Here is a 14,338-nt window from a genome sequence, read left to right as displayed (position 1 = left end):
GACTTTCCACAGGAGACACAGGGAAGAGGACTGGAAGGTTCCCTGTCACCATGGCAACGGGGCCAGTCCGACCAGGCCCAAGGGAATGGAACACTCATTAGTGCTGTGTTCATTTTGTGACTGATGGTCACATCCACACACACATTTCCACTTTCCAGAAGACGACCCTGAGGCCCAGAGCAAGGAGAGGGCTCACTCCGCTCATACAGCAAGAGAACAGCAAAGCCCAGGAGAAAACAAAGGCACTTTAAAAGACCCTTTACCCACCAAATTCCCTCCCGCCTCAGGGCCTCTGCACCGCCCCTCAGACTTCACCTCCCCCTGGCCAGCTCCATGCTGACATTCAGGTTTCAGCTGAAATGTCACCTCTTCAGAGAAGCCATCCTGAGCACCCTATGAAAAGCTGCCCCTCGGCGAGGCACAGTGGCTCACACCTGTAATCCTGGCACCTTGGGAGGTCGAGGCGGGCAGATCACCTGAGGTCAGGTGTTCGAGACCAGCCTGAACAACATGGCAAAACCCTGTCTCTACTAAAAATACAAAAATTAGCCAGGCATCGTGGTGCGTGCCTGTAATCCCAGCTACTCAGGAGGCTGAGGCTGAGGCAGGAGAATGGCTTGAACCTGGGAGGTAGAAGTTGCAGTGAGCTGAGATTGCACCACTGCACTCCAGCCTGGTGACCGAGTGAGACTCTGTTTCAAAACAAACAAAAAAGCTGCCCCTCCTCACCCCTCCACCATGCTTCACTCCATGAGAGCGCATGTGTCTGCCCGACATCAGACATCGTATCTTCATTATGTGTGCTCCCTACACTGGGATGGAAGCTTCGTGCAGGCTCAAAACCTTATGTCTCAGCACTTTCCGTGTGACATGGACAAGGCTAAACACTCTACATGCGTATTAACTCATTTAATCCTCATAACCACATTCCGAGGGAGGTACTATCTTTATCCCTGTTTTACAGATTAGGAAACTGAGGCACGAGAGGTTAAGTGGCCCGCCAACATCACCCAGCTGAGAAATGGAGAAGCCAGGGTTCACACCCAGGCAACTGGGTTCCAGAATCTGCCTGGCACTTAGTAGGCACTGAATGAACGAACAAATGAATGAATGAATGATGCTGGAGCCCGCCCCTTCCTCCCCACCTCTGCCTCTGACCTGGTCTTCCCCAAAGTCCCTTCTGCTCTTACCTCCATTGGAAAGCTGCAGAGGTGCAGCTGGCACTGTGGTTGCAGCCTTGCCAGGGGGTGTCCAGGGGCTGGGCCTCCTCGCCAAGCCAGCCTCGGGTGTCTTCACTGGGGCAGGAGGCGCCCAGGGGCGGCCACGCCGGGCCTCACAAACCGCCTGCCTCACTTCCTCCGCCACAGCCACATCGCGGCGCGGGGGTGCCAGGGTGATAAAGACAGACGATGCCACCCTCTTCTCAGGCTTTGAGGCCATGGCTTCAGCTCCTGGTGTGGCTAGGGACAGAGTGGGGCATGGCACGGGATTGCCACCTGGACACACAGACACCCTTCCCCGAGAGTCAGAGAGCCTCCCTCCTCCCAAAAAGACAGGTCAGCCACCCTACCCCCCCAACAACTCAGTCCAGCACCCAGCCCAGCCAGAGAGGGGGTGGGGGTGTCCTGCTAGGGAAGACAGGGCCCACCAGGGGACTTGGCCACGGGGTGAGACCCGGAAGTCCTGACTGCCCCTCGCCCGAACCTGCACACCTAGGGAAGCAAAGGGCGGCCCTCACCAATGATCACTTTTCCTCGTCTAACACCTGTGAGAAAGGAACAGCTCCTTCAGCTCCCAGCCCCAGCAGGGCTGACTTCTGTTCCCAGCCTGGAGTCCCGCCTGCCTGCTGGGCCACACCCCAAGTGACCTCCCTCACCTGGGATCAGATTCTCCTGGAAGGGCTGAAGTCCTGGAGGCTCAGGCTAGCTCCACTTTGGAAGGGAAAGAGAACAGATCAGGATCTGTCAGGGCGTCAGGGCTGGGCTCCAGTGGCGGAGTGGGCGGGGGCAGTGAGAGCTGCCCTGAGCACATTATCCTCATTAACTCATAAACACTCACAAGGTGGCTGTGGGGCAAGCACTATCACCACCTACCTAACACATCAAGCAATTGAGACTCAGAGAGAAGTCACCTGTCCAGGGTCACACAATGGTGAGGTAGCATTGGAACCCAGAGCCCAGGCTCTGGGCCACTTTGCTCTGCTTTGCCCTTTCCCAGGCCTGCACACGAGCCAGCACCCTCCTTGCTTGCTTTCTAGTACTGGAATCTCTCACTCCACCCAATCTCCAAAACCCGGGTCCTGGTTCAGGCCTGGGCAGTGGGCAGGGGGCAAGGACAGAGATGGGGAGGTTCCATGGCCTCTGGTCTCACCTCCTAACCCTGATCTTTCTAGAGCATCAGTCTCTTTTTCCTTTACTCAAAAGCCTTCCATGGGCTGGGCATGGTGGCTCACAGCTATAATCCCAGCATTTTGGGAGGCTGAGGCAGGTGGATCACTTGAGGTCAGGAGTTCGAGACCACCCTGACCAACGTGAACCCCCCCCACCTCTACTAAAAATACAAAAATTAGCCATGCGTGATGGTGGGCACCTGTAATCCCAGCTACTTGAGAGGGTGAGGCTTGCTTGAACCTGGGAGGCCGAGGTTGCGGTGAGCCGAGATTGCAACACTGCACTCCAGCCTGGGCAACAGAGCGAGACTCTGTCTTAGAAAAAAAAAAAAAAAGGTGGGAAGTGGTGGCTCATACCTGTAATCCCAGCACTTTGGGAGGCTGAGGCAGGTGGATCACCTGAGATCTAGAGTTCGAGACCAGCCTGGCCAACATGGTTAAACCCCATCTCTACTAAAAATACAAAAATCAGCCGGGTGTACTGGCGGGCGCCTGTAATCCCAGCTATTTGGGAGGCTGAGGCAGGAGAATCACTTGAACCCGTGGGGGTGGAGGCTGCAGTGAGCTGAGATGGCGCCATTGCACTCGAGCCTGGGCAACAAGAGCGAAACTCTGTCCGAAAAAAAAAAAAAAATGCATGGCTCTCCACCACCTCAGGATGAAGTCCAACTGCGGCGGCCTCAGCCTCTTTGAGCCCCTGGACCACTTGCCCTTCCTATGTCCTCTCTCTTGCCTTGCAGTGTTTCTCCTCTGGTTTTCCTCTCCTGCCCCCATAGGGTGAATTTCAGCTTTCTCTTAGAGGCCCAGCTCAAACATCACCTCGTCCACAAGGCGCCCCCTGATTCCTGGCCCTCTCCAAGGGCGGTTTCCTGCTGCCAAGGGTGGAAGAAAGTGATGACAGCCCCAGGGCAGGACAGGCTGGCTCACAAGCTCACTATCAAGGCGTCTGACCTTCAGCGGTGTCTGCATTCTTTGTGTGTCTAGAGGATAGCTCAGAGTGCAGGCATCAAAGCACAGATCCAGCTGGGTCGGTGGCTCACACCTGTAATCATAGCACTTTGGGAGGTGGGCGATCACTTGAGGTCAGGAGTTTAAGACCATCCTGGCCAACACGGTGAAACACTGTCTCTACTAAAAATACAAAAATTTGGCCAGGTGTGGTGGCTCATGCCTGTAATCCCAGCATTTTGGGAGGGCAAGGTGGATGGATCACGAGGTAAGGAGTTCAAGACCACCCTGGCCAAGATGGTGAAACCCTGTCTCTACTAAAAATACAAACATTAGCTGGGCATGGTGGCGGGCGCCTGTAATTTCAGCTACTCGGGAGGCTGAGTCAGAGAATTGCTCAAACCCGGGGGGCAGAGGTTGCAGTGAGCCGAGATTGCACCACTGCACTCCAGCCTTGGCCACTGAGCAAGACTCTGTCTCAAAAAAAAAAAAAAAAAAAAAGAACAAAGCTTAGAAGCGGCCCCAGAGGTTTTTTGATTTTGGTTTTTTTTTTGGAGTAGGGAATAAGGAGTAGGAAGGAGGACTGTGGGGGTGGCCCCCCTGAGCTGCACATTCACTGCCCCAAGGCTGCAGCCTCTAGCTGGTCTGGGTGGCTGGCTGGATCCCTGCCTCCTTCCTTCCTTTGGACAGGAAATGACTTTCCCTCCCTTTGTTCCCACTTTTCTCCACTTATCTAATTGGATCTGTGATTCACTCTGTGGGCGGGGGGGGGGGGGGGTGGGGGGGGTGGGGGGGGGGGGGGGGGGGGGGGGGGGGGGGGGGGGGGGGGGGGGGGGGGGGGGGGGTGGGGGTGGGGGTGGGGAATCAGCCACGTGTGGTGGCATGCACCTGTAGTCCCAGCTACTTAGGAGGCTGAGGCAGGAGAATCAGTTGAATCCTGGGAGGCGGAGGTTTCAGTGAGCCGAGATTGCACCACTGCACTCCAGCCTGGGTGACAGTGTGAGACTCTCTTTCAAAAAAAAAAAAAAAAGAACAAAACTTAGAGGTGGCCCCAGAGGTTTTTTTTTTTTTCTTTCTTTCTCTAGTAGGGAATAAGGAGTAGGAAGGAGGACTGTGGGGGTGGCCCCCCTGAGCTGCACATCCTCTGCCCCTAGGCTGCAGCCTCTAGCTGGGCTGGGTGGCAGGCTGGATCCCTGCCTCCTTCCTTCCTTTGGACAGGAAATGACTTTCCCTCCCTTTGTTCCCACTTTTCTCCACTTATCTAACTGGATCTGTGATTCGCTCTCTGGGGGAGGAAGAGTGGGGGCGGAGGGTCCCCTGGGCGCGACTGACTGGGACACTGCCCTGGGGAACTTACAGCCTGCTCCCAGCTGAATGGGGGGCAGTGGGACCGGGGGGAAGCTGGGGCTCCCTTTCCTGATGGGATTGACAGGGCTTTGAAACTCCCCAGCTTAGTCCCCCTGGGGCCTGAGGTCCCTACAGTCACTTCTTGGGAGGCATGGGGGCTGCCCAGCTGTGAACATCTGGCCTCAGTGCTGGACATTTTCCGAGAAACCAGGCAGATCCGACTTCCTGGAGGAGTGGAGGAAGGGTCAGGGCTGGGTGGGAGGAGGCGGAGGGCCATCCCGAAGGCCCACAGCAGCCCCTAGGGACCAGCCTGGAACGTGTCGACCACAAGATTTCTGGTCTGGATTGGGCCACTCTAGAGTGAGAACAGGCCTGGGAACTTGGGCGACCTTGTGCCACCCAAGGAAGGAAAAGTGTGTCTGGGGACTTTTGGATGATGTTCCATTAGAATTCTGAGTGCCATGGATGGCCTGGGAAAGTCACTTAACCTCTTGGAACCTCACAGGGTCCATCTACGAAGTGGGGGCAGGATGGGCCTTTCTTGCAGCTAGATTGAGAGGCTGGTGAGTTTTGAGGCACATATAGCACTTGGCACAGGGCCTGGCACGAGATAAGTGCCTTATCAGTGAGTTGTTTGGTATTTCTTTAAATCTCACATGCACGCACTCTGAACATTGTTAACAAAAATACATAAATAGATTCTTTTTTTTTTTTTTTTTTGAGACAGAGTCTCGCTGTGTTGCCCAGGCTGGAGTGCAGTGGCCGGATCTCAGCTCACTGCAAGCTTCGCCTCCCGGGTTTACACCATTCTCCTGCCTCAGCCTCCCAAGTAGCTGGGACTACAGGTACCCCCCACCTTGCCCAGCTAGTTTTTTCGTATTTCTTAGTAGAGACGGGGTTTCACCATGTTAGCCAGGATGGTCTCGATCTCCTGACCTCGTGATCCACCCGTCTCAGCCTCCCAAAGTGCTGGGATTACAGGCTTGAGCCACCGCCCCGGGCCGATTCTTTTTTTTTTTTTTTTTTTTTTTGAGAGGGAGTCTCGCTCTGTTGCTCAGGCTGGAGTGCAGTGGCACGAACTCGGCTCACTGCAAGCTCGGGTTCATGCCACTCTCCTGCCTCAGCCTCCCAAGTAGCTGGGACTACAGGCACCTGCCATCAAGCCTGGCTAATTTTTTTTGGTATTTTTTAGTAGAGACGGGGTTTCACCGTGTTTGCCAGGATGGTCTCGATCTCCTGACCTCATGATGCGCCTGCTTCAGCCTCCCAAAGTGCTGGAATTACAGGCATGAGCCACCGTGCCTGGCTGACAAAAATAGATTCTTAAACTTATAACAAAGTATAAAACTAAAGCTTGAGACAGCCAGCGTGGGATTACAGGTGTGTGCCACCACACCCGGCTAACTTTTGTATTTTTAGTAGAGACCGGGTTTCACCATGTTGGCCGGAATGGTCTCCAACTCCTGACCTCAGGTTATCCGCCCGCCTCGGCTTCCCAAAGTGCTGGGATTACAGGCGTGAGCCACCGCGTCCGGCCAGCTTTGTTCTTTAATGACTGGATAAAGCAGTGTACCTTTGAGCACGGAATTAAACTTAGGCAGTGGCGGCGGGGACAGTACCCCAACCCCTCCCACCTTGCAGCTTAGGGGAGGGATTCCCTCAACCTCTCTCCCACCCCAGGGAAACAGAGGAGGTAGAGAGCTGGGTTCACACGGGGCCCCACTTCTTTCCTGCGGGGTGACCCCGAACAGGTCACCGAAACTCTCTGGTCTCGTTTTTTTCATAAAGTGAGAATGAGTGTGTCCCTAGGGCGCTGAGAGTATATATAAAGAAAGAAGACTCAGGGTCCAGGCCCTTGGAAGGGGCAAAGAGAAGGACAGCTGGTTAGGCAGCGGCTGAGCGGGAGAAGCAGCCCGGGGGCTGGGCTCGGCTGGGGGTGCCTCCAGGACCCGGACAGAGCCTACACCGTCATTAAGAGCAGGAATCTGGGCGCGGCCCCAGCCTCTCCCCGGGGTCCTCTGGCTTGGGCGGGAGGTGAGGGGTAGGGAGGGCGCCAAGATCGCCCCAGGGCACACACCTAGGGATCGGCCATCTCCACACCTTCTCAGCCCCCGACAGGCGCGTGAGGCCCAAAGAGGAGCAGCCCCGGGGCCCGTCCCTCCCCTTGCCTGACCCTGGTTGGGAAAAGGGGCCCAGAGCTCCCCGGGGCTCCGGAAACGCGGGACCCTCCGCAGGCAGCCGAGCAGGGCGGCCGCCGGGGTCACAGCGGGGCGCCGCCGGGGCTTTAATTGGATCCATGTGCGGGACTCCGGCCCTTTGTGCGGGAGCTTCCGCCCAGCGCGCCCGGTCCCCGGCTCCCGCTCCCGCTCCCGGGCTGGGACTTGGCCCTCCGCCACCCTCACTGAGCCCTCGCTCCGAACCTGCCGACCCCCCGACTCCGCGGACAGAGACCAAGAGACTGGGACGCAAAGGGCGTGATGACCGCACCCCCCACCCACAGGCCCCTCCAGGGGCGCCGCGCCAGGGGTCCCGGCTGGGGACAGAGCAGGCTCCGGCCGAGCGCTGCCCGCGCTGTCACCTGTGTGCACCGGGGGCAGGGACGGAGGGACGCGATCCCCACCCACCCGGCCGGCTTACCTGGGCCGCCAGCGTCCCGGCGGCTCCGATCCGACGCCCGCGACAGCGGAGCCCGGAGCCGCGGGGCCTCCCGCCCCCTCCGCCCGTCCGCCCTCCCCGCCCCCTCGGCTCCCTCCGCCCCGCCGCCCCGCGCCGCGTTACCATAAAAGGTGAGGCTCGCGGGGAGGGGGCGCGGGATTCCCGCCCCGCGGAAGCGGCCCCTACCTGCCCCCCAACCTGCCCGGCCGCGCCTCGCGCCGCCCCCTCCCCCTCCCCCTCCCCCTCCTTTTGTTCCCTGGACCACATCTCCCCTCCCCCTTGGCACAGGCCCGGGGGTGGGGATGGGGGGATGGGGAGTGGGGATGGGGGATAGGGTGTGGGGATGGGGGGGTAGGGGGGATGGGGAGTGGGCGTGGAAGGATGGGAGTGGGGGTGGGGTTCCTTCTCTCCCCGTTGCCCACCCCGTCGCATCCTTTATGGACCCCAAGTGGTCCCTGTCCTTCCCCTTCCGTCACTCTCCTGCGTTGGCGACCCCACCTACCCTGTCCGGCGGAGGTGAGCGCTTACACCCTGGTTTGGCTCTGGGATCCGCTGGGGTCCTGCATCAAACCGACCAGGGTTCTGCGGCCGTTCACTAAGCGTGAGACCTGGAGCAGTCAGGCCACCTCCTGAGCCTCAGTATCTTCATCTGTAAAGTGGAGGTAGCCACTGCCTACCTCTCCAGGTTGTCCTGAGGATAAAAGATGACAGTCACAGCCAGGACTGTGATTAATAGTGGTTAATATATGCTAGGTTGGGGGCTTTTTCCGGGAGTGTCCCTGGGGGTGGGGGTCTCAGAGACCCCCAGTGGAGCAGGTCACTTTGTTCTGCTCTCCTGGGCCATAAGCCCTCTGCAGGTGGGTCCCGGTGTACCCGGGGACAGGAGCTCTGGAAGGCAGGGCCCGGCTGGTCCTGTGGCTGAACCCCTCCCTCCCCCTCCCAGCTGAAGCAGATAGGACAGGAGCCGGAGGGGAGGCAGAGCCTGGACTCTGGGGCCTGGGATGGGGCCGGGATGGACTGCCTGGGTCCCTAGAGGCCTCAGGAACATTGTGGGGAAAGGAATCTGGGTCTGATTCACAGGCAAACAGATTGTTCTTTTGATTAAAGCCACAGTGACTGAGGCTGGAGGAGCGCTGGACCCAGCGCCATCTGTGGGGCGGCCAGGCAGGATCTGCCCCTCTCCTGCAACCCCTCAGCTAGTCACCCCTCCAGGGTGGCTCTGGGACTGGCTCTGGGGCTGTTTCTGAGGCAGGCTGGTTTATGAGGGTCGGAGGAGGCTGCTTCCGCCCTCACCCACTGATCATTGCCCCTCCCATCCCTCTTGTTGCCCCTTTTCCCGTCTGATCCTCGAAGCCAGGCTGCAGTAACAGCAGCAGTAACTGCAGCAGTCCCAGCAGCTGCTATTGACAGGGGCTTTCTAGGTGCGGGGACCCATCCTCATCCCCATCCTAATCCCACAAGAGCCCTGGGCGCCAGGGCTGGTGATTCCTGTTCACAGTCAAGGACACTGAGGCCCAGAGAGGCTCAAGGCCACACTAGGGGCAAATGACAGAGCCAGATTCAAACCAGAGCCACTGTGTCCCTGGGCACACAGCTCTGCTAGTCTCAGGAACAGGCACCACTGCCACCCTTTACAGATTCGGAAGCTGGGGCTTGGAGGTGATGAGAGTTCTGTGCAGCAGGGCGAGGCTGGAACTCAAGGCTGAGTCCCCGCTCGGCTCATTCCTGGCTTGGCAGTGATATCCTGCCCCCGCACCCCCCCACAAAACCTCAGCTTTGCAGCACTCTTTGGAGGAGACTTCCCCATACCCTCCACCAGGAGGGAAACACTGAACGCCAGAGACAGGAAGGACGCAAAGGAGGAAGGTGCGATCTGGGGGTTTTCAGGCGCTTTTGGCTGTAGAACCCCTTTACAAGTGCTTAGTGACCCGAAAGTTTATTGAAGAGATAAAAGTAGAGCTGCCTGCCCTCACCTCCATGACATCCCCTGAACCACCTGTTGCACCCCCAGGTGGGATAGTGAGGCAACGAAGGGTTGATTTGGGGCCTTGTTCAAGGTCATGCTGACTTAATCTAGGACCCAGGCTTCCCACATCTGCTCTGGGACAGTCCAAGGGGAATGAGGAGTTCAACCGCCTCTGCTTACCTGCCTCCAGCACCCCAGGCCGCCTGTTCCACCGCCACCACTGCTCCCGGCTGGAGGGGTTCGACCTGGCCCGCAGCAGCCCGGGTGTCGATGTCACTGATCGGCAGGTGCCAAACTTCCTGCAACAGAAACCCAGGAAGTGCCCTGGACGAGAACACACGCCCTTTGTCTGCCAGCGCAGAGGCTCTGCTGCCCTCCACCCTCCCTGCCAGGCTCCCGAGGGCTTTCTTCTCCCTCATATGGCCCCAGCAGGCAAGGGGCTCAATCTCCTATAAGGATGGTGGCAGCTGAGACCCTGAGTGGCAGGGAAGGGGTGGCAGAGAGGTTTGAGGGCTTGCCGGGGCGGGGGTGGTACCTCCACAGTGGAGAGCTTTGACTGAGCGGACACTGGCCAGGCACCCACTGTGTGCAATGCATGAGTCAAGGAGACGACAGGATCAAATCAGACATGATCAGTCCTTGTCCCCACAGACCTTACAGGGAGGTTGGGTGGAGCAAACCATAAAGTAAATTAGCATCATCATAACCAATCGTAAAATGTGCTATGAAGGAATGGACAAGGGTCTGAGACAAAAGGGGGTGGGTGGGGGTGAAGTGGGGATGGGAAAACGTCTGTGAGGAGGTGAGGGTTAAGTTGAGATGGGGAGGAGCCAGTGTGAGAATAGGGACGAATATTCCCAGGGAAAGGGGGCAGAGGGGAAAACTTGGGCTTTCTTTTTTTTTTTTTTTTTTTTTTTTTTTTTGTTGAGACAGAGTCTCGCTTTGTCGCCCAGACTGGAGTGCAGTGGCCGGATCTCAGCTCACTGCAAGCTCCGCCTCCCGAGTTCACGCCATTCTCCTGCCTCAGCCTCCCGAGTAGCTGGGACTACAGACGCCCGCCACCTCGCCCGGCTAGGTTTTTGTATTTTTTAGTAGAGACGGGGTTTCACCGTGTTAGCCAGGATGGTCTCGATCTCCTGACCTTGTGATCCGCCCGTCTCGGCCTCCCAAAGTGCTGGGATTACAGGCTTGAGCCACCGTGCCCGGCCACTTGGGCTTTCAAGGTCAGACATCAGCTTGGCAGACAGCCTCGGAAGCCCCTTGGGCCTCCCAGCTTCTTCCTCCATCCCCCATCCTCCACCCTACCTGCTTAGAGTCAGGTCAGTCCAATGCGTATTTCCTGGGTGCTGCTGTGTGTGGGGCCCTGTGCTAGGCAGGGCAGGGAGAGGAGCAGCATAGAGAAAAGGGAGCTCCCCCATGGTGGCTGGGTCAGATGGGGACACAGATATAGCTGTGAGTAACATCAGTGTCTGGAAGCGATTCCAGCTCTGCCATTTGCCAACCTTCGGCAAATCACGTCTTTCTGGGCCTCAGTTTCTTCTTGCAAAAGAGGGGTTGCAAACCCAGGTTTGTCCCTTGTGGCTTCATAGCGATAATCTGGTGGGGTAAATGTGGGTAAAAATACCTGGTGCTCCGTAGGTGTTCAAAGATGAATTCCTTTGCTCTCCCCACCACATAAAGGATAGAGGTTTTAGTAAGAGGGACAAAGTGCTGAAGGGAAGGGAAGGACGTGACTTTGTCCTGCAAGAGAATCCAAGGAACATCCATGGCTCCTGATAGCCCAGCACTGCTTTCCCTGATTCTGATAACCAGTCAGTTTCTGTTTGGGGAACCTCTCTTCCACTCTCAGTGCCTGGGGTTAAGATGGGACTCCTAGGCCGGGCACGGTGGCTCATGCCTGTAATCCCAGCACTTTGGGAGGCCGAGACGGGCGAATCACGAGGTCAGAAGATCGAGACCATCCTGGCTAACACGGTGAAACCCCATCTCTACTAAAAAATACAAAAAAACTAGCCGGGCGAAGTGGTGGGCGCCTGTAGTCCCAGCTACTCGGGAGGCTGAGGCAGGAGAATGGCTAAACCCGGGAGGCGGAGCTTGCAGTGAGCTGAGATCCGGCCACTGCACCCCAGCCTGGGCGACAGAGCGAGACTCCGTCTCAAAAAAAAAAAAAAAAAAAAAAAAAAAAAAAAAAAGATGGGACTCCTACATCCCCTGGCTCTGCAGATGTATGTATACATGACCCACGTCTAGCCAATCATGGTGGCTGTTAGTTCTAAAATAAGCTCTCTGGGCTTGTTGACTGGCAGAATACAAGCTTGACACCACTTCTGCCCCTCACTTGGACCACCACAGAGGACAGCAGAGCAAAGAGATAGAGAAAGAAAGATAACTGATTTCATCACTTAAGCTGCTGGATCCAGCCATGCCTGCAAGTCCTACTACCAGACCTCCAGAGTCAATGCATTTTTTCCCCCTTACTTTTTATTTTTTATTCTTTTGAGACAGAGTCTTGCTTTGTCACCCAGACTGGAGTACAACTATGGGCTCCCTTACTTTTTCTTTTCTTTTCTTTTTTTTTTTTTTTTTTGAGACAGAGTCTTGCTCTGTCACTCAGGCTGGAGTGCAGTGGCATGATTTCCTGCCTCAGCCTCCCCAGCAGCTGGGACTACAGGCGCACGCCACCATGCCTGGCTAATTTTTTGGTATTTTTTTTTTAGTAGAGATGGGGTTTCACCGTGTTAGCCAGGATGGTCTCGATCTCCTGACCTTGTGATCCGCCCACCTCGGCCTCCCAAAGTGCTGGGATTACAGGCATGAGCCACCGTGCCTGGCCCTTACTTTTTCTTAAACCGGTTAAAATTGTGTTTCTCCAGTTATTTGTTGCGCTTTTTCTCCTTGTTCTAAATAAATAGTCATGAGGCTGGGTGCAGTGGCTCACGCCTATAATCACAGCACTTTGGGAGGCCAAGGCAGGCAGATCGTTTGAGGTCAGGAGTTTGAAACCAGCCTGGCTAACATGTCAAAACCCTGTCTCTACTAGAAATACAAAAATTAGCCAGGCATGGTGGCAGGCGCCTGTAATCCCAGGTACTCAGGAGGCTGAGGCAGGAGAATTGCTTGAACCTGGGAGGCAGAGATTGCAGTAAGCTGAGATCGCACCACTGCACTCCAGCCTGGGTGACGAGCCAAACTCTGTCTCAAAAAAAAAAAAATTAGCTCAGCGTGGTGGCAGGCACCTGTAATCCCCACTACTCGGGAGGCTGAGGCAGGAGAATTGCTTGAACCCTGGAAGTGGAAGTTGCAGTGAGCCGAGATCGTGCCACTACACTCCAGCCTAGACAACGCGAGACTCCGCCAAAAAAGAAAAAAGGAAAAAAAGTCAAGTGGGAATTGACCAGGCCACAGCTAGAGCCACATGGTGTCCACTCTCAGGCTCCAATCCTGTGTCCAAACTGCCTCACCCAGGCAGATCCCAGCTTCCCAAGACCTGGCTGTGACAATATTGTCTGGGTGTTAATCCCCCTCAGGTTTAGGGGCCTGAACTGGCTCTGACCAGGCGTGCTGGTTCCCACGGCCAGGCCGTCCACTCAGCAAATCAGCACAGGCTCCAGTGTGAGGAGGGTGAGAAGTGTGGGAGAGGCCAAGGAGGGGCCTGAGGCTCGGCGGACTGAGGGGGCCCCTCTTCGCCCTAGGACTTGCCAGTCAGGGCCCCTCTGCCCCTTATTTGGGAGGGTCTCTGAGCCAGCCCCAAACCCTCACTGATCCCGGCCCCCTCTTGAGCCCCCATCCCACTGGGATCCTCTGCTCCCAGCAGCATCTATCCCACCATCCGCCCTTGCTGATCTATCTCCACACCCTCAAGCCCTGAGCCTTCTCCTTACTAAAGCACAACGTGGCCTGGAACCTGCCATTGCCCCTGTGGGTCTCCCCCTCTTCTCTCTTAGCCAGAGGTGGGCTTATTGTGAAGTTAATAAAACTTATGCTCATGGCCTTACTTCCATGGCCCCTGTGAAGGCTGGGAGTTGCTCGGAGTTACAGAGTGTTCTAGACAAGGAGGGAAGCCAGTTTCACTCAGGAAGCATGTCCATGAAGCACGCCTAGCAAACTGTCCAGGGAGACATCAGAAGAAGGACCCAAATCTCCAAGTCTGCAGTCATTTGTTGTGCTTTTTTTCCTTGTTCTAAATAGTCACTTTTGGCCAGGCACAGTGGCTCAAGCCTGTAATCCCAGCATTTTGGGAGGCTAAGGTGGGCGGATCACCTGACGTCAGAAGTTCGAGACCATCCTGGCCAACATGGTGAAGCCCTGTCTCTACTAAAAATACAAAAATTAGCCAGTCGTGGTGGTGTGCACCTGTAATCCCAGGTACTCAGTAGGCTGAGGCAGGATAATCGCTTGAACTCAGGAGGCGGAGGTTGCAGTGAGCTGAGATCGTGCCATTGCACTCCAGCCTGGGCGACATAGTGAGGCTCTGTTCTCCCCCCCACCCAAAAAAAATAGTCACTTTCATACGAATTCTGTATTATTTTTCCTAAAGGGAGTCCTTAAAATTGGATCTGCCTTGCTGTTTTTATTTTATTTTGTTTTGAGATGGGATCTTGCTCTATCACCCAGGCTGGAGTGCAATGGTGTGATTATGGTTCACTGCAGCCTCCACCTCCTGGACCCAAGTGATCCTCCCACCTCAGCCTCCTGAGCAGCTGAGAGTACAGGCACATGCCACTATGCCCAGCTCTTTTATTTATTTATTTATTTATTTATTTTTTGAGATGGAGTCTCGCTCTGTCACCTAGGCTGGAGTGCAGTGGCGCAAGCTCCGCCTCCCGGGTTCATGCCATTCTCCTGCCTCAGCCTCCTGAGTAGCTGGGATTACAGGCACCCACCACCACACCCAGCTAGTTTTTTGTATTTTTAGTAGAGATGGGGTTTCACCATGTTAGCCAGGATGGTCTCAAACTCCTGACCTCGTGATCTACCTGCCTCAACCTCCCAAAGTGTAATGTTTTTTATTATTTGTAGAGATGAGGTCTCAC

General features: G+C 56.2%; 1 protein-coding gene across 2 annotated transcripts in view; it reads right to left on the bottom strand.

Annotated features, from left to right (window-relative positions):
* Positions 1-8,167, bottom strand: part of FBLIM1 (filamin binding LIM protein 1) — a 29,311-nt gene extending 21,144 nt beyond the window's left edge. The window contains exons 1-2 of one of the 2 annotated variants that reach the window (XM_050789667.1): positions 7,842-8,167; positions 1,191-1,460 (exon numbers count right to left, since the gene is read on the bottom strand). In XM_050789667.1, the coding sequence (XP_050645624.1) occupies positions 1,191-1,440 (250 nt within the window). In that variant the 5' untranslated portion in view covers positions 1,441-1,460; positions 7,842-8,167. Of the gene's footprint in view, positions 1-1,190; positions 1,461-7,321; positions 7,381-7,841 lie in introns of those variants that run through there. The other variant, XM_050789659.1, reaches the window with a different exon arrangement.
* Between the last annotated feature and the right edge of the window lie 6,171 nt (positions 8,168-14,338).

The sequence above is a fragment of the Macaca thibetana genome, chromosome 1 (genome assembly GCF_024542745.1).
Source record: "Macaca thibetana thibetana isolate TM-01 chromosome 1, ASM2454274v1, whole genome shotgun sequence".
Lineage (NCBI taxonomy): Eukaryota > Metazoa > Chordata > Mammalia > Primates > Cercopithecidae > Macaca > Macaca thibetana.
This window is presented reverse-complemented; position numbering and strand designations above follow the sequence as displayed.